Source organism: Clarias gariepinus, chromosome 9 (genome assembly GCF_024256425.1).
Source record: "Clarias gariepinus isolate MV-2021 ecotype Netherlands chromosome 9, CGAR_prim_01v2, whole genome shotgun sequence".
NCBI classification, from domain to species: Eukaryota; Metazoa; Chordata; class Actinopteri; order Siluriformes; family Clariidae; genus Clarias; species Clarias gariepinus.
The window spans coordinates 17,983,583-18,003,752 of NC_071108.1; the positions used below are offsets into that span (position 1 = coordinate 17,983,583).

Sequence of the window (20,170 nt, forward strand, 5' to 3'; positions counted from 1 at the left end):
TTCGTTTTTGTTTTTTTGTTTTTTTTTATCAGAAAGGGTAGAAAACACATACAGTACAGAATGCATGCAACACATGAAGTAGTTTGGCCATAGTTTGTTAAACAGTGCCCTGGCAACTTTCCTGAGTACTTTTTTGTATAGATATAGGAAACCTATATCTATGGATGTTTTCATCCAGTGTATAGCATGCGGCTAGTTCAATAAAATCGATCAAACTAGCGGAATGTCAAATTTATGCTTGAGCAAACCTGCCCAAAATACAAAATGCTTATTTACCAGGGTAACAAAGCAAGCCCTAAGACTAGCTTCCTTCATGGAATTAAAACTGAAAGAAAGTAGTGCACGCATGTCTGGTTTCAGAAGTGTCTATTCCATCAGCACTACCATGTGCAACCCCCAAAGTATTTTCTCTCTAATCTTGTTTAAACTAGATTTTTTTTTTAAAGCTGACTGTGTTTATTGATGTCTCCTTCATTCCAGCAAATTGGCAAGTTCAAGTATTAAAGAGTTAGAGATGATTAGCAATGAAAGCCTTTTGCGGTCAAAACAGACAGCTAGGGAGTCTCGTAATGAGGACATGAATAAAACATTAATAGCACAATAAAAGTTGTTCATTTTCCAAGGAGAAAATAAACGCTTAATAAAAAGCTCATAGTTTTAAGATATGTGAATCATGTTTAGTTTATGGACATATTAGACACATTTGCCGCAATTTAAACTGCTTTTTGATTGAATCAATAATTTCAAACCTACGAATTTCAAACCTACCTGCAAACTGTAAAAAAAAATAAAATAAAAAAAATAAAAACACAGAAAGCAAATTCAGTTCCAGTTTATTTAGTGTCAACTACATTACTTCGATTACAGAAGTGTACACTGGTGTCCTGCACATTGGCTCAGGGAGCATTACAAGAACATATCACCATCCTCTCCACTGGCCATGCCTTGCTCCTTTTCCCCCAAACAGCCAGTGCAACCCTCACACTGTTTGCCATATACAATACAATGCAATGAATTCTGTACAAAGAAGATTCCGCTTTTATAGGAATGTCATATAAAAATGTCCTTCCCTATGTTAGCTTGACCTTGTCCATGCTATAAAAAAAATGAAGGAAACATTTTGAAATGCACCAACAACTTTATCTACTCTCTCTCTCTCACACACAAATACATACACATACACACACACACATATAGAGCCATTAGTCATGTTTATATTGATGGAAGACTTACAGTCTCACCTTGGCTCTCCTCACATGTCTGCTTCTAATTTAGTTGCCTAATTTCACTATTTTTCTGTACCTTAAACTTTGCGTCCCTTGTTTACTTTCTTACAAAGACACCCAACAGTGATAAAAGCAACCAAGAAAAGCTTGCACAATAATATTACCACAATAATATAACCATACAGCCAAATACATAGTGTGTTTTGGTCTCTCCTTAATAATTGTATATTGTATGAATATTGTATTGTATACCTACAGAAAAGTGTTAAATTAAAGGAAACACCATTGACACTGCTGTGCTACAGGAGGCATTTTTCTGAAATTGTTTGGGTTCATATATCCACTTACAGGAAAGCGGAATTGGAAATCAATACAAAGTTATTCTGACTGATGGCCTTTACTCTATGATGAAACATTTCCAATCAGATTGGAGGGCTCTTTTCTAGGAATTTTTAAAGTGTACATCCACAAGACATGAGAACTCACTACAGTAAATGGTTTAATAACTCTCTACTCAATTAAACAGCCATGGGAGATTTGGTACTGATGATGGCGCACTTCACCACAATCACTAAAATAACAAAGGAAGAATGGTGTTGAATGCAATTCTAAAGGCTAATTTATCAATAGGGTTTGCCACATTTTTGTGATTGGAGAAATTAAGTAATTTTGTCAATATCAAGGATCTACAATAAATACTATAAAGGACACCTACAAACACATGGTTTAAAGTGCAAAAAGAAAAACAAATGAAATGCTGCAGATCCTCCAAATTTTATTGATATGCTTTAAATACACTCAGTTTATCAGGTCTAGGCTTAGCATCGTTATATTGCAGTAAAATTAAGTTAGCTGATGATTTGATCTGAATGTACTGAACAACCAGATTATATGGTTTTAATTAATAGACGTTTTTGTTCCCAGATGTCACAGGCATATTTTTGGGCTTATATTGTAAAATAGTAGTTCTGGAAGCATGAGAAATTATTTTTACACATGAATTGGCCACTACCTTGCATGACGTAATCAAAGCTAGAGAAAGCTAGAGTCGAAATAAACATTGCTGTGAGACTTTTTTATTGGCCAGGTAGAGTATAGTTCAAACAATAAGTGACTGAGGAAAAAAAAAAATCACTAATTATTAATAATTAAACAATTTACTAGTTCTTGAGATAGGAGACTAACGAGAACCTTAGACAAATACTCAGATGAGTATGAGTATACACGAAGATTGTTTCCTTCACAACATAGCGCATACACATTTGCTCATTTCCTTGTTTCGTACCATTCACCTTGACTCCACATGGGTTTCCTGTAAAACATCCTCTTCAAGTCAGCTTATTTACTTTCTCAATATTGTTTCAGTAAAGAGCTGACAATGTAGAATAAAGACACTAGATACAGCACCATCTTCTTTGTTTTTTGCTAATTTTGCTGTTATTAAATCTGCACCATCTTAAGAGTGCATGTTGATGAATTACTGGGGTAACAGAACTTTCAAGCAATAAACTGAGTAACTAGGGTCAACATTTTCCCAATTCTCTTGTATTTAAGCGCACAATGATGAGCTTTTTGTTCTGCCAGGTCCTGATGGACAATGATCAATGCCCATATGGGTTGGACTACAGAACCTTCACTATACACTTACAGAGCCTTTCCTTAACTGCAGCAAAAATGCCAATAACGTAAAGGCCCCTGGATATGTGAATACTGCTGATTATATATTTCCCTACGTCTTTTATGCTGTGTGGTGTAAAGCAAATAGAAGACTTGGCTGCAGATCTCTCTAGGAAGAGAAAGGTGAGTGACTTTGCTACAGTACATTATCACATCAGCCAAAAAAAAGCCTGGATATTTAGCCCCTCAAATGAGTGAACTTCCTTTTTAATACCATTTTCTTTAAACTTTTTCAATGAGGTTAATGAGTCCTGTTCGGGTTAATTTGGTTTATGGTAGATATAGCCACCACTTGAGCACACACGGTAATAATATAGGACTACATAATTAGGATACGCATTTGGCAAAATCTAATAAATTCTCAGCACTTGCTTCTCATTCTCCAAACTTGAGTAATGAACAAGCCCACCCTGGTGGAACATGCTGATAGGCTGCCATTGGAGCAGTCTGATAATCAGATTGTGATGCAAGAGTGTGGCTCAGCAGGAGCACCGAATGAGCTGCAGGGTGATATTAAGGCTGATATTAAGCAAAACTGAAGCTGGATCTTTCAGTTGAGAGAGCTGATTGATGCCTATAGTCACCCAAGCGAGGGACTAGGCTATCTTACTATGTGTCAACTTTATCAGTGTCCTCATATGCATTCAAAAGCAGGGAAGCAGTGTACACAATGGGTAAAGAACTCCTGAACCAAGCTATAGGAGACACATCAGTGAAGTGGGGATTGTTAAAGTAGATAAGAATGTAATTTGGCTGCAGTTTCAAATGCAATTACCAAAAGCAGCCTAAACATGAAACTCAATCCCAGGGTTTGTCATTACTCTTATCTGGATGTTTGACCACCAGGGGTTAATGTTAATGACAGGCCCTAAGTGGTCACTTCCCATCAAACAGGACCTGTAGTCCCAGTTCAATGTGGCACAGCAGACCATTCTCACTCTGCACACAATGCCTACATCACGGAGTGGAGTTCAAGCATTTTACATTGTGACCGATATACTAAAAAAAACAAAAACCTTTCTGTCCTTGTAGATGGAAAGTCAGCCTTGTTCTAGTAAGGGCTCTCATTATTCAAATTATTTTTCAATTTCTCAAGTCTGAACAAATGCAAGAAAAAAAAAAACCAAATGTCTCTATCTTTCAAAAAAAGATTTATTACAAGCTGCCAAAAATCATTGACGTTGCTTTAACTATCTAAACCCTGACCTAAGCTTTTGGCGAAGTACTGAATGTGCTGGATGCATCATAAATTCAACTGGACAGAGCAAGTGTTTCCCACAAATCCTTTTTAGTAGTGAAATTAGAATATAGGCACAGAAACCTTATGTACATCAGGCATAACCTCAAAAACAGGAGCAACTGCTCACAAAGCACCTATGCATTTTTATTTGGTTAAATCTTCTTAGATGGCTTATTCCCATTACACAGACTGGTATTTGAGCCCAATTTGCAAGTGCTGCTCCAGTTACAGATTTCCCTACAGGGGCTATAATGACAAATAAACAAATAAACCCCTGTGAACAATCAATTAGGAATCAAATTAAACCAATAAGACACACTCACAAAATAAAGAAAGCTTTTTTTTCTGGTTGTAAGCTCAGACTTGCTTGCAAGTTTTACTTTCCAAAAATACAATTATAAACCTACAGAACAAGATCAATGCTGGTATTAATAACTTGAAGGAAAGAAAGAAAGAAACAAAGTAAGAAAGAAAGAAAGAAAGAAAGAGACAATAAACACTGAAACAGATCTGTTAATCGTGAAGTGATGAATGTGGGTAAAACTATTCAACAACACAATGTGTAAATTTGTAAAAGAAGACAATATCTATTATTTTTAAAATTCAAGACTGGACTGAATTCAAAACCATTCTATGGTTAAATCACCTGGGAAATAATGTTATATCAATGCAGTGCCTGTGTCCCACACCCAGAGGTAGGTACTTTGTTGCTGTGACACAATGCTGATTTAGTCTATTGCTACGTAGTGATACTGAGCTATGAAATGATTTTGTACTTTTACAAAAAGACAATTGTTATATTTAAATAATACCAGTTAAGGTGTTTTAAATATCTATAGCTAAATTTAGAAGAGTTTATGCTACTCTAATGGAAAAAACTAAGTTGTTTTATTTTCTTCTCATATATTAAGTGGATACACAGGTTGGTCTGTGTACAAAAAAATGAAGGTAAAAAACATTTCTTGCTTATTGCCCAAGTACAAATGGGCAGATTTTTGCCCTATTGTGACCCCATATAGGAAAGATACCCTCACCCACCTTGCTGCTCACCTCTGCTGTTCTAGGGTGTGGCATGGCTCAGCAGAATCTCATTTACATAAAAAAAACTTAAATGAAGAAAGAATGAAATTAAGGTATTTAAGGTACGAATGAGTTTCAGATGGAGCATTAACATACACACATTGGGGGAGTTTTGAGACATGTGTTAACTTGTTAAAGAAATTGTAAAATATGGGACCTTTAACACAAATAATATCTGTAGGATACTGGTACGTCTTTATGTTGATAGATAATGTTTTCAGACTTCCTTTTTACAGCATATGGTCACAGATCTAGACAGAGCTAATCCATATACAGACTCTGACATTATCGTCTACTTAAAATGGATGAAGGTGCCATCTTTTTCTCTGTGAAACCAATGACATAATAAATGGTGAAAACTAGATAATAAAAAACTACATTATAAATGAAGCAGTGCTACAGTAGATCCACAGTTTCCATTGCCTCCAAATTTAATGAGAAAAATGAATCATATAAAATAAACATTACAACACCAGACTTTTTCTATTTAAACAACTAAATAGACTATTTGTATATGTGAAAAAAGTTACCGATATTCTCCACCATTTTTAAACTACATTTATAAAAAATATAGTATGTACTTTCAAATATATGTGCCAAAATTACTAACCTTACCAAAGGACTATTTTAAATATGGAGGGGTTTAAATATGGAGGTTGTTTCAACACAAAAAGACAAATCAGGTAAAGAAATATCCTACATATGCTTATAAAATACATTTAGACATATTTAGGGGTAGCATGAGCAAATCCAGCAACCTCACACAGCAAGGACGATGGTTACGAGGGAAATAAAAAAAAGAGACCACAGATGACAGTATCTGAATTGCATAGTTTAACTGATTTGTAAGCCTGTCAAGTTTCAAAATCACTGCCATAACTATGATCTGTTTAAATGCACTATGAAGGCTTTCTTTAAAACATCTTTCAAAATGCAGCACCAGAACTTAACTAAACATCACTAGAACTACAATTAACACTGTACGTGTGGTCAAATTTGGTGAGATAAGGAAATGACCAACTGATATTCTACTTTAAAATATAGAGACGGATGCTTTGTAGCTGTTCAGGATCTTTTGTGAAGACTAAATGCATCATAAATTCTGCTACATACCAGGATATTTCAGCCCTGAAACCTGGACACAAAGATCAGACATTGCCATAGGCAGAGCTTTCATACTTCTAAAGCAACAGACAAATGCCCTAAAAGCAACACAAAAATCAATAGTTTACAAAGAGAACAGTCTGTAGAGTTGAATCCTACTCAAAATACCCTGGTCCAAACCGAAAAGAAAAGTCATGTGCATAAACCTAAAACTATACAAGAGCTTAAAATGTTCTGCATGGAGGAGTGGACTGCTCTACGGTATCCCTCTTAATCAGACAGGAACTAGAAAAACACAAACATTATTTATGCACATTCCTAAATTTCAGAAATATAATTTACTCACCTCTGGCTAGCATTAAAGTGGATTTAAAATTTGCTGTAGTTATTTCTGTTTTTTATACTGTTTTGAAGTCCATAGTGCGCTCCTTATTCAGCCTTCATGGTACCCCAACTGTCTACTGTGACCAATTACAACATCTCTTGTATCAGTCATTTGATCAGTTAAATTTTGACAACATGGACATACGACAATTTTTGAAGCACAAAAATGACACGCCTACTACTGCTAATGCCGGCAAGAGACCTTGAACACAAAGTGAGAAAAAACAACATAAAACTGTGTTTTTAAATATTAATATAGGGCTAGCCAGGGAGTGATACGATTTTCACTTTTTATAATATTTAACTTAATTTCCTCATTAAAATGCATGATGGATTGTTCATTTCTTAGAATAGTATCAGCTAGTAGTTAAAAAAAGTCTTCTTTTATTGTTTTATACTCTTAAGGTGGATTAGTACACTTAATTGATTTCAGCTACATGTATGCCTTTTTATGCTGTTAAATTTCATTAATGAATTTCATCTTCAACTCAATTTAAAAAAAAAATATTACAGTCATTCTATTATTTTTCTACGTCATGTTCCACATTACCTTGATCTCATTATTTATAGTTTGCTGACCCCATTTTTTTTTTTTTATAAATACACGCCTCTAAATTAAACAATAGATAAGCAACAACTGGTTCCTGCTTTATCCAGGTGTGTACTGTTTGCTCTGCTTCGACCACAAGCAAGTGAATCAGAAGTAGCACTTCCTCTTTTGCGCCCAAAAAAAAAAATCACAACAATAGGACAGGATACAAACTTTGGCCAAGTTCATTTTTTGGGTATTTGTCAGTAAGGATGAGAAAAAACAGGACTAACTGAATCATCTTAAGCCTGTGGCTCATTAATTAGGTATGGGTTTTCACAAAAGAGGAATACAGTAATGAATTGTTCTGTGAAATCCTAATAGTAGAAATGTAGGGTGCTGAGAGGTGACATACTTTGTGTCATAACATTACCCTGAGCAATCTGCATACACAAACATCTCCTGCCAAATAGCCAACATTGTGTAGGTTCTCCTTGCGTCACCACAAGAGCTCTGACTCGTCAAGGCATAACCTCACACAAGACCTCTGAAGTTGTGTTGTGGTATCTGGCTTTCAGATGGTGGAAGAGGCCAAGTCAACTGTCAAGCTCCAGGCCAAGCGCTTCTGTGGGATAAGCAAGACCCAGGGCTAGCCTTTGCTCCACACACTCGGTTTGTTCGGCGAACCTTTGGCATCCATGACCCTGTCACTGGTTCACTGGCCGTTTCTTGGTCCACTTTTTGTAGGTACTAACCACTGCATACTGGAAACAGTCCACATGGCCTGCCATCTGGGAAATGCTCTGACCCACTCATCTATCTATCACTATTAGGCAATTGACGAAGTCACTCAGATGCTTACACCTGCCCATTTTTCTAGCTTTCAAAACACCAACTTTGAGAACTGACTGTATACTTGCTGCATAATAGTAATGCAATAATCAGTGTTAGTCACTTTACCTTTTGGGTGTTTTAATCTTATGTCTGATCCGTGTACTGTATATAGTGCAAAATTTAAGGTCTTACCATTTAACAGGCTGATAGTTACCATTTTCTAGACCATACGCGATACAATACATTGTGGATTTGTTTCTGCTTTTCAAACAAATCCTTACTTGAGTACATTTTCTTAATTTTCTATAGAAATACAAAGAATGTGGCTTGTACGTAATAACGTCCTTAAATGGCCCTTTAGATAGAGGCACAGAAATGTCACACTGCTTCGAGTACTGAACTCGAAAACTCTAAGGAAAGCAAGCCTGTCTCGTTCTGCTGTGCTGACTGTATCGATTGCACTCCACTCTTGCTAATTAACATAACCAACATAAACACACTGCAGAGTCAGAAAAATGCCAGACCATAATATTTCACCTCCTGGCTGCTCTTACACACGATTATAATGAATATGGCTCTAATAATCTTGGAGCTGCTAAGCTGCTACTAAAGAACTACTACTGAAGATCTACTGAAAGTGTTCAGGAGCCTAAAGAACTATTTTTTATGCTTTGTGAAATAACCATTCCCACAGGAAAGACACAATCATATTTAACCACAGTTAAATAAATAAAAAAATAAATAAATAAGTAAATCTGCAAATTTGTGCATTTCTGGTAGACTGGCTAAAAAAAATCTAACTGTAAAAGTAGTGTATGTTATCCACTGTGTAATTAGGCTCAATATGCTTTATTAGCATGCAAAGTCCAACAGCCCTGACAACAAAAAGCATAAAAAGTTATACTGTGGATTTGTGAGGATTTGTCACATGTGGATTTGTGAGGTGCTGGTATGCTGGCAGGAACTTTCCATTCTGTTTCTGTTGTTTCGCTGTTTTCTGTACATCCAGATCATCAGCTGACTTCATTTTACTTCCACATAACGTTGCTGAGCCTTGACCTGACCAACTGAGGCCCAGATCAAAACACTGCCCCCAGAGACTGGTATAGTGGACCACTATGCATATGCACTTCCTTCTTACCCTGCTGTACCCATCACTCTGGAACAGGGTAAATCTGGATACATCAGACCATGTGACCTTTTTTCATTGCTCCAAAGTTTAATCTTTACACTCCTAATAAATTAAAGCCTTTTGAATAATCTTACTAATAAATGGTTTTCTTATGACCACACAGTTCAGCATTATCCTTCCAGGTTTTATGCTTCCCAAAACTCTAAAGAAATATTTTTTTCTGATTCGGACAAGTACTTTTTAGTTCTCATCACATTGTGCATGAGGAAATGCTCTTATTTTCACTAGTAAACATACTGTGAGTTTTACTGTGGATTAGCTGATTTTATCAAGCTTTTAAGCAATTACTTAATGAATTTTTAACAACATTACCTCCACAAAGTTGAAGGTTCAGCATTATCCTTGCATATTTTAATAACTGTATTTGATAGTTCTTAACCCATTTCCAGTCATTTTAGCAATCTCCTTCTGTTCTGTTCTGAACTGTGTTTATTATTATTTTTTTTTGTAAACATTGTTTTCGATATCATTAAAATTTCGCTTAATTTGACACTTGGTCACAGGCTCATTGAAATCCTTTTTTAGTTACTTCTTCAGGCTATTTTAGATTTACTAAACTACTCTGGGTCTACAGGTCCACTGCACTAAAGCAATGTCGGTGGAGAAAGTTCACAAACCTTTATGTGTTTACTGTAGTGTAGAGGACAACCCAAATCGTTCATTGGCTAAGCCCCAGTTCTTGGATAGAGATTTTACAACAAATTGAAGTTAAGAATAAAGTTTTGGTGACCAAATAAAGTAGAGTAGCCTAATAAATTAAAGCACTCACAAAACTCTTAAAACTCTACCCTGGGTTTACAATATCAGCCAAGGCAAGTTTCAGAACTAATATTTTATTTTAAATGTATGGTAGCCGAGGACACTTAAGGCAAATCTGAACCGGTAACTACAAATCATCTTGTTCGGTGTCGAATGCATAATACATCAAATGCAAAGTTACTATTCAGAGATTTATTAAGACAAAATGTCTGCACTCTAAATTTTCACTTCAGCCAACTATGCTTACTCAGCCAAGCTGCTGAAGTAAGAATTCTTCCACAAAGATAGCAGGAGAAGGAAGCAGGACATTTGTGACTCGGGAAGCAAAAACATACCGCTGACCAAGTATAAGTGGACAGATTTGTCCACAGGTGTTTTTTACCCTGGGTGAAAAGTAAATACTGTAGGAAATGACTAGGCGAGTTACATCTACACCAGTTATACCACTGTGTTCTCTTATAGTCCTAGAGTTTTCATGTTCTCTCTTCAGGACAAGACAAAATGATGGATTTGTGGGAAAGATGGTCCTTAGCTAATTGTGAAAGATTAGCATTTTCACAGATCTCCAATGAGCCTGAGGGGCCAGGTAGAAAATATTGAGAAAGATAAATGTTAGCAAGCATGCATGATAAATGAGTACGCATTAAACCACCAACAAGGGACAAGCAAATCTCTTGTGACCCTAGTAAATTTGATGGAGCATATATTACTCTACATTTTATGTTTTTTGCATAAGCACAAGGGAAATCTGTGTGGGGTAGGTGTACGAATCTAACTTTCATATTAAAAGACAAAGCTACGGTTTTCAGGATATAACTCACTCCATCCAGTTACTCGATTTCTTTACCGCTTGGCATGCACTAAATTCGTATATAGCACCTGCTTACAGAGCTGCAGTGTGTCTACACACTATTACTTATTTAGTTAGCTATGGTTCAAAGTGTGTTCGTTTAGGTGTGAAATGGATCCTTAAAACCAGTCTTATTGAGGTTGGAATAGGAAGTGTTCATTCCTTTAAATCCATACCATATTTAAATGTAGACTTGTTGTCAGCCAGCTCCAATTCAGCTATCAGCATAACATGCAACATGCCCTGGAGTCATATGATCTTTATCACCCTGCTTACCAGACTGCCCAGCTTGGAGGACGAGGAGTTGGTTCTATGTTTGACCAACATGCTGGTCTCCATGCAGGTATGTTCTTTAAGGTTGAGGTGAAGTCTTGGACCTCCGGCTCCCTCTGAAGCTGAACGTAGCCTCCTCTCCAAACGAATCACCTCACGGCGCGGGCTCATACTACTGCACATGGACACTGCGGAGAACGAAACACGCTGTGGTAAGGCTTGAAACCATAAAAACAGGAAGAATATTAATATAAATTAATATGTCGTCTTCTTTTAAGTGCAACTAGTGAGGAAAATGAGTAAACAAATCTATACCTATAATCTCTATATATAATATCTATAAATCTATAACATTTCATAATTTTCCTGTTTTACTGTTTTGGTGGATATTCTATATGCTGCCTTCAAACATCAGAGAAATAACACGGCCAGAATAAACCAGCAATCCATGCTGACTATCTTTCCGATGGGCTACCACGCCGTGACCCCTTTTATGAGAAAGGCGTCACATCTCCAGCTAGTTCTCATCCTGAGATGAGGATATGCTGCAGTGGCACATGGAGTATATGCATAGGCCCAAGGCCACTTTGTTGCAACGGCAGTTAAAATTCTAACCTTGAACCAGAGCTGGTTCAACACACAGTGTTCTGCATGAACCCCGACACACCAGTGTAACAAATCATGGCACACTTGGGATGATGGTGTGGTCAGGATTCTCAAAGAATCTAGCTTTGCCCTGAAGATCTATGTGCCCTGCTATGTATCAAGCAGCAAGCAGCTCCATGTGCGTGGGAAAGGTGGGCTGTCCCATATGGCCTACTTTCAAAGGGTTGAATAACAGGTGTATGTCAAAATAGATCATGCCAACTATTTTTGTGTCTTGAGACACTGATCACTGCATATTTGTTAGATTAGTTCCAATGTCAGCATCAAACACACTACTTCTATACATTATGCATGAAACTATTTTCTAAAACCTCATCTGAATGTCATCTGCATGGGCAGTGTACTGTACCCCTTGAACTTAGCACTTCAACCAGTGAAACCAGCAGTAACACAGTGTGCTGTAATCCATCATATTAAAAAGAAAACTTGTTTTGCTGTAGCAGATGGTCAAGACTTTCCTGTAATGCTCTCGTCAGGAACCAATGAGTTGGATTGGGTGAACGTGCCTAGAAAGGCCTATTCAAATCCATTGTGATTCAGCATAGAGATTGCTTCTCTAAGATGGCCAATGCGGATGCACCAGAGACAATGATGCTGTTTACACTTATATTCCATGAACAACCTTGTTATGGCAAAGAAAACAAGGTCATCTCGATGTTTTAGAGTGTGAAACAAAAATTTCTTGTTACTATTTTTTTTGGCAGAAATTGCCTTCAACAATAAAAGCAATAAAAAAAAAATCAGTAATCTGACCTTGCTGTGATTTTGTTCCTGTTTGGATGAACTCTGCTGGTTACAAATGAAGACTTCATACAAATTCTACAAATATTTAACCACTTATTCTTGACACAAATGAGAATCTCAGACACATGGAGGAATGAACAACCTGAAAGCATGGTGCTTTGACCAGTGGTGGCATAACATCTGCTCAAACATGCTAACTAGCAGCCACAGGCATGCTAGTCTTTGAATGTTCGCAATGTGGAACTTGTGGTATGTGTTTGGATTTAAAGGGAGATTATGAATCAGAACTCTGCAAGGCTGCGTGACTGCGCTGAAGTTCCAAGAAAGGCACCGATCACGGGCCACCTCCAGCCTCTGTATGCACACCAGCTAACTTTGCAAGCTCAGGAATGCAAAATGTGACAGAGAGATCTATTTAAACATGTGAGCTGTACATATCCAAAAGCCTTCATGATGCCAGGCAAAAAGCAAGGCAAAAACGTTGAGGAAATTGTTTGGAAAAAATGCACCCAGTAAGACACTGAGAGGCGAGTGCCACATTGAGCAACAGAAGATTTTAGATTAACTTTCTGACAGTGCAGGAGTTATGGGTAAAAAAGCTGGCAAGATGTTGGGAAAATGCAACTCAAGTGGGAACCATGTTCCAAATGTCTCCAAAAAAGTATGAAATGGAGACGATGCGTAACTATTCTCAGGTTGAATGAGGTCTGACATGTTAAGTGAGAACTGAAAAGGGAACAATAACCATACCCACTAAAAATACTACTTACTATGCACTCCCTCATCTGAGACTTTTTATATGTGTATGCATGTTGAAGAAGTTAATCAGAGGATTCTCACTACTCCTGGTAAACAGGGTGGGCGATGTGGATCTAAAATTATATATCTGTATTTTTTAGGCTGAATATCAAGACACCATATACACTGTGTTAAGTGTTCAGTTACAAGACAACATTGCTGCAAAAGTCACAAGCGATCCAAATAGGGGTTTCATAAAATATTAAGCCAATATTAAGTAAAAATGCAGGTCTGTATCGAAGAATGGCCCTTCATGTGTTCTCAACAATAATAGATAGATCAAAACTGACTGAATTAAATAGTACAAGGCAGCGCAGTGGCATAGTGGTTAGCTCCAGGGTTGAGGCTTTGATTTTCCACCTGGGGTCTCGAACCCCTTGAACATGAGGTTTGCATGTTATCCTCATGCATTGTGGGTTTCCTCTGGGTACTCAGGTTTCCTCCCACAAAACAAAGCCATGCAGGTTAGGCTAATTGGTGTTCAAAAATCGCCCATGTGTCTGTGATCGTGTGCTCTGCAATGGACTGCGCCCTCCCCAGTCTCCAGGGATTGGCTCCAGGCCCCCTGCGACCCCGTATACAGCTGGTATGAAGGATAAATGAATAAATGAATGAATGAATAAATAAATACAATGATAAAAAAATTAACGGAACAACAATAATAACAGGTCTACTTGCTCTGACAAAGTTTTACAATTTTTACTGCAAAGTTGTCATAGAGAGAAATATATACATACTGAAGGCTAGTTGAATGTGTTTCTGTTTGAGGCAAAAGACGCTTCGGACTTTGATGGCTTTTTGGCACAATGTTTGTGTGGGGGGGCAGTAGGGTATGGCGGCTGCACACAAATGCAGAGAGAGGCTTGTGGCGTGTCTGTGCACAGAGGGAGTGTGTGGAGAGAAAAGATGCAAATCCTAACAATACTGATATAAAGGGTAATGTTTCATCCTAAAACTTGCTTCAAAATAGATTGTTTTATCAATAGTTTAAAAGGTCGATATACCACCTCGCCCTGGAAGTAAAGTAGAAAATGACCTTAAGTATTCATAAATAATACTTTATGCAGTGAAGACAAATCTGCATAACTAATCCTTACCAGACATTTAAACTAAACTGTTAATATTTAACCAAAATATCTACGATGTAGTGTGCAGAAAGTATGTAAATATGGACAAGGTCTACTCAGGAACAAATTAAGGTTTATGTCAGCATAAAAATCAACCAAGCTTGTGTGTTCTAAAATGTCCAGACTACATACTGTACTACTTCAGAAGAGCTGGATAGTCTAATTACATTAGAAGATTTAAATAGTTAATGATGTGCCTGGTTGAGCGTGCCTTGAAGTAAATTAAATACTTAATGTTCCTTTCTCACTCTTGGGGTTTAATTTGTGCCTCTTTTTTGTAACCTGACACCACTCTATATTTTATAACTATATATATAAAACTATACATTTATATTAAAATGACTGAAAGTAAGGATGGAATATGAACTTTTATCAAGCAAGAACATTTTTTTTTGTATGGTTCTTTAGGAAAACTGGAATTTTTAATACATTTAATCATATAATTAAATACAATTCCGTAGTGTGTTCTGCATTTTTTATAAAGGATTTCAGATTGAGTATTATTCTAACTTTATGAGTTAAGCAGGTCTGCAACACAAACACATGTGCTTATACCGCTAAACCCAAGGCAAAAAGCTTACAGTAAACAACAAGGAAGCATCCGATCACAAAATTTCCAATCAGATTATGTTTTTTTTTCAAAGCAGTTAATAAAAGAATAAAATGTTTGCACTCATTATTACTTATAGAACTTACAGAACACCAGAAGTTATACATGTTTGCCCATAATCTTAAATAAAAACATTCTAGATGTCCAATGCATAAATACAAATGAAATATTATATTTTACAATTTTGTATTCAATTGTATGTAAAATGAAGGTGCTTAAGTAGGCATTATGATTTTTTTTTTCTTTTACTATTTCCCCTTTTTCAGTTTCAGGACGAAGGTACAGTTTTTTTTGCTCAATACATGCATGTATAATTGAGCTACAGTACTACAATTTTGTTACTGCCATAATTTTTTTTGTGTGTTTGGGGTGGTGTTGGGGGGGCTTGCTGTTTGGGGGGACTGGTTTTGTTTTCCCTGTCAGAGTGAGCAGAAGTTATTTTTTTTTATGCGATCTGGCAACCCTGGTGGGCATGAAGCAGGCACATAATAAAATGTTTTAGGAAAATTTAGTTTAAGCATACATGAGAATGACAATGTGAGCAAGTGAAAAAAACCTTTTGAGCAGATACAAAAAAAAAAAAAAAAAAAAAAAGAGTTTAGCTTAGGAATGAAACCCAAAACTGTATTCTGCATTATGATGAATAAACTGTGCAATAAAAAGACCCAAATCTTAATAATACATTGAGTTTACATATTAAATCCCAAAAACATTACACTGCTCATTGACATGCCTGGAACAACTGTAAAGACCAGATCAGAACAAAAATACATGCAAGAATCATCTCTTACAAATGTAAATTAACAACTACATTGTGTAAAGCGCACTTTTTTTCAGCACAAGCATCAAGAAACAAGAGAAAGACACTGAGAGAATGTAGATTATCTCTCCACAAAAAGAAATTTAATACAGTGGAACAACAAAGTTTGCCTTCTATAAAAGCTCTCAGCCACAGGAATTCTTGAGTGTGAGCTTCAGGAGAATATAATGTTACAAAATTGTAGGCCGTGAGGGAAAGAAACAGAAAGTCACAGTGCATTGAAAGTGATGTTCCTAGTGGGAAGAAGCAATAATGTTTTTCAGGAGGGCAAAGGGAGAATTGTTAAACTGGAGCTTGAAGTAAAGGGTTGTTAAATCAAACCTGAGGCACCATGCAACATAACACAACTTTTCACCCTGCTGTCTCTCTTACCCAAAAACAGTCCAATAAAAGTGACGCAATAAATATAAGTACGAGTGTTGCACCGAAAGTAAGGAAAAAGTGGGCATTTTTTTCAATAATTATTAACCAACATAGATCGTACAAATTTCATGTTAGTGGAGTAACTCTTTCTCTATAGAACTCTTTTTCCTGTCCTTCCATCATTGAGTTCTGGACGAAGAAGGGGTGCCGGTTCTCCAACATCTACAATAGGCTACAGAATGTTTTACGAAGAACAAACCATTAACAAGAGCAATGCACATAGATGGATAAAGAAGTTTAAAGAAGGGGAAACCAGCAGTGAAGAAAAACCACGCGAAGGGAGATCATCAACTGGGACCACTGACATGAAAGTTTGAACAACAGTGCTCACCTGTATATTTAAAAAAGGATTTAAGAGTTGGGTTTAAAGATGGTGTAACTGCATCACTTGTTATTGAGGCTATGTTGAGGAGTACATTTGTTTATAGGAGTTAATCTACATAGGTGTGCAATTTGATCAACATAAATCAGTTAATAAAAAGTTCTATAATTAATTTCATTATTGTTTATTAACCGTACCTTTGCTTGGGGGGGGGCTATGAGGTTATTATATTACCTGAGGGTATGCTTTAGCATTTGTATTTTCAGCATTTGACAAATTACATTTTATCTTATTTTAAATCTGAGCAGTTGAGGGTTAAGGGACAACTTAATTGTTATTCTGGTATTGAAACCAAATTCCACAAGGTGGTTATCAGGAGCTCAACCAGAATTTTTGGGCAGCACATTCACATTCAGATTAGTAAAATGACCCCTGTGCAGTTCTGTTTGGCCAGATTTTCCTGTATTGAGCTTACATGAAAGAAGTTTTTTTTTTTTTTAAGTAAGTTGTGTCTATACTACTGCCTTTAAAGACAAGCGCTTCCAATCATACCAAACACCAATCAATGTAATATATTTGAGATAAGTACTGCTTCCTAACGCACACCAACTTCATTTTTTTATTCATTTGTATGTGTGAGTGTAAGTGTATTTCCCTTGTCAAAGCATGATATATTGTGGTTACAATAAACTGTCAGACAGTGGAGCTTGACCTAATACTGCTTAAGTCGATATTGTGGAAGATAAATGGGCTTCATTTTAAAACCAGCATGCACCTTTGTTTTTTGTTTTTTTTGTCTGACAAAAACTTTTTTATAATAATTTGATACTCGACTGCTTAGTTCTGTCAAAGAATAGACTTGATTTTTTTTTTTTTTGACTGACAAACAAAGTCTGCTCAAGATCAACATGGCCACTTTTTATTCAGAACAACCTGCTGAGTTATGATAAACGTGAAATACACCGTACTCACTACTGAAGCCATGCAGCTAGCAGTCCATACCTCCCTAATGACTAAACCTGTGAGAATCAGAGAATTCATACATTAAAGCCAAATAGGATTACTCAACGGCAGTCCCTTAATAATGCCGCCAGGATCATTTAAAACTGTGATAGTCCTGCTAGGGTTGCGGTCTAAACAATAAATGGCGAAAAGCAAACACAACTTGTGTTCAGCAGGTTTCAGGAGGTAAGGTTAAAAAAAGCCATACTATACGCCTAATCTCATGTAACCCTACTTCAATTACGCTGGTTTGTGGTGTATAGTATTTTCTCACAGCATAGCCTCAGATTACATACAATGAGAAAAGGATTTTAAAGATATTATTTTAAATTACATCAAGAAAATTATATTTCAACTAAAACTAAAACCAAAACCAGTTTAAAGGTCATATCTTAAAGCCTGATAAACAGTGTTCTGTCTGGCTTCGCTCACAAGCAAAGCAAACAAGGAACTAAATGAAACAATGACGAACTTCTGGAAAAGCTTCAATTGAAAAATGACAATAAAACTGAAATATAATGATCGCTTTGTTGTACTAATTCCTTTACTAGCATTAGAATTTTTTTTTCCCCCACCGACACATCAATGAGTATCTCTATAAAAGCTTTAAATGTAAATGATTGCAGTCTACCATACTTGCAGATGTCTGGCTGTTATAATGTAAACTTATCACTCAAAACCGCCTTCCATTCCCTCCTACCTGTGTGAGGTTTCCTCAGATAACTTGGTCTGCCCTCCAGTCTGCCCAGGCCTGCTGGTTTTCCTAGCTGATGGCCCATCACAGCGGTTCTGCGTGTTCTTTCTCTGGGCTCTGCGTTGGAGCTGCTCTCCTCGCTCAGCCCTTGGTTCAGTTCAGTTTCACTGGCCTTGATCTGTTCCTGGTGCTGCTCCTCTGCTGTATTAAGTGTTACTGGTTCGGTTTGTACCATTGTACTATCACATTGTGTTTTGGCATTTTGGCTCATATCTGGCAGTGTAGGCTTTTCTTCAGCACCCTGATCTGGTTTGGCACATGTTTGTGAGGTAGAAACACCATGACTGATATTCTCAGCAGGAACTTCGGCTGGACTTGGAACAGGCAAAGCATCCACTTCAGAGACTGTGTCCTCAGTGACATGGACAAAGTCTGAGGGTGTAATGGCTGTCGTGCGGTCCTCAGAAACGATGGGAGACTGTAGCGAGCTCTCTGCAAGTTCACCAGGCCAGGAACCTGGAGTTCCTGTCTTGGGAGTATCATCCTTACCTTGACTCTTTTCAACTTGGTTAGAGTTCTTGGAAAACCGATGGTGAGCTGAAAAGGACTTGGGCAGCAGTTTTTTCGGTTTGGAAGCTCTCCTGCTGCTGACATCATCCAGGAAACCTGAATCATCTCCTTCATTCGTCCCTGAGCTAATGCAGTTGATAAAAACGCTGCGGTTAGTAGGGGCTTTCTCGAAGTCCTCTGTCTGGGAGCGGCTGAGCTTCTTCTTGTGTCCGCCAAATCCAAAAGAATGTCGTGCCTTGTGGTTGTAACCATCACTGAAGCTCGGCTCGGACAGCCGGCTCCGATTGTCTGCACCTAATTGGTTGGAATCAGCACGCAGCTCGCTGTTTCTCTTGCTATGAAAGCTGATGGACGGTGTTCGGAAAAGGCTGCGCCGCTTTCCCGTGCTGCTGGAGCTTGAGTTGGTGCTCGACGGAGACGACGTGTGCACACCATTTCCTACACCCCCAGAGGATGGGGAAGATGGCAGGGAGTCCTGCCTCTTCCTCACACTGCGCCTGAAAATGGGCAACCTGGACACCAGGGTGGAGCGACGTGGCCCGGATTCACCCATAAGGGATGAGCAACGGATCTGTCAATCCTTAAAAAAAATGAAAACATAGTGAGCATACACGGAAAATATAAATATAAATCATTTGAATAGCTTACTGTTTTAATAACAGCATCATTATTGCACAACGTAGTAAATACTAACCACAGGAACAAACAAACTAGCACTACACATAAGCAGTAAGTTACGTAAAACAATTAAGCAGTAAAGTAAAACAATCTGAAATGTCAACGTGACTAAAAGCTTATACATGCAGTCGCACAAATCTGTTTACGATAAACACCCACATACACCCAGTACACGCCCATCAATGGAATGATGGATTTACTGTATTTCCAACACTGGATTTATAGGAATTTGGGTTTCAGAATTAAGACCACATTCCAGATTATTCTGGAAAAATATACATTTTCTAATCTAATTATACGTAAAATGTATAAGTACAATAAGACTAAGGATTTTTTCTTTTTTTTTTTTTTGCCTGCACATGAACACCTGCTTAGCATCCAGGCTTGCATCATGCTGAGCGCGCTCATGAGTGTTTATGTTTCTGTGACACACACCTGACAGCCCGCAGCGCTTTAGCGCACTGAAGCTAATCACATCAGGCACCTCGATGACTAAGGTCAGGGTTGCAAAGGAGAAAGGGTTTGATAACAGCAATTAAATGAGAAAATTAATTCATATCTGCAAACG

General features: G+C 37.3%; 1 protein-coding gene across 2 annotated transcripts in view; it reads right to left on the minus strand.

Annotated features, from left to right (window-relative positions):
- The window catches only part of ccser1 (coiled-coil serine-rich protein 1), an 87,906-nt gene that overhangs the window by 67,265 nt on the left and 471 nt on the right, over positions 1–20,170 (minus strand). For both annotated transcript variants that reach the window (XM_053504774.1, XM_053504775.1), the window contains exons 2-3: positions 18,361–19,504; positions 11,152–11,336 (exon numbers count right to left, since the gene is read on the minus strand). In XM_053504774.1, coding sequence (XP_053360749.1) covers positions 11,152–11,336; positions 18,361–19,477 — 1,302 coding nt within the window. In that variant the 5' untranslated portion in view covers positions 19,478–19,504. The remainder of the gene's footprint in view (positions 1–11,151; positions 11,337–18,360; positions 19,505–20,170) is intronic.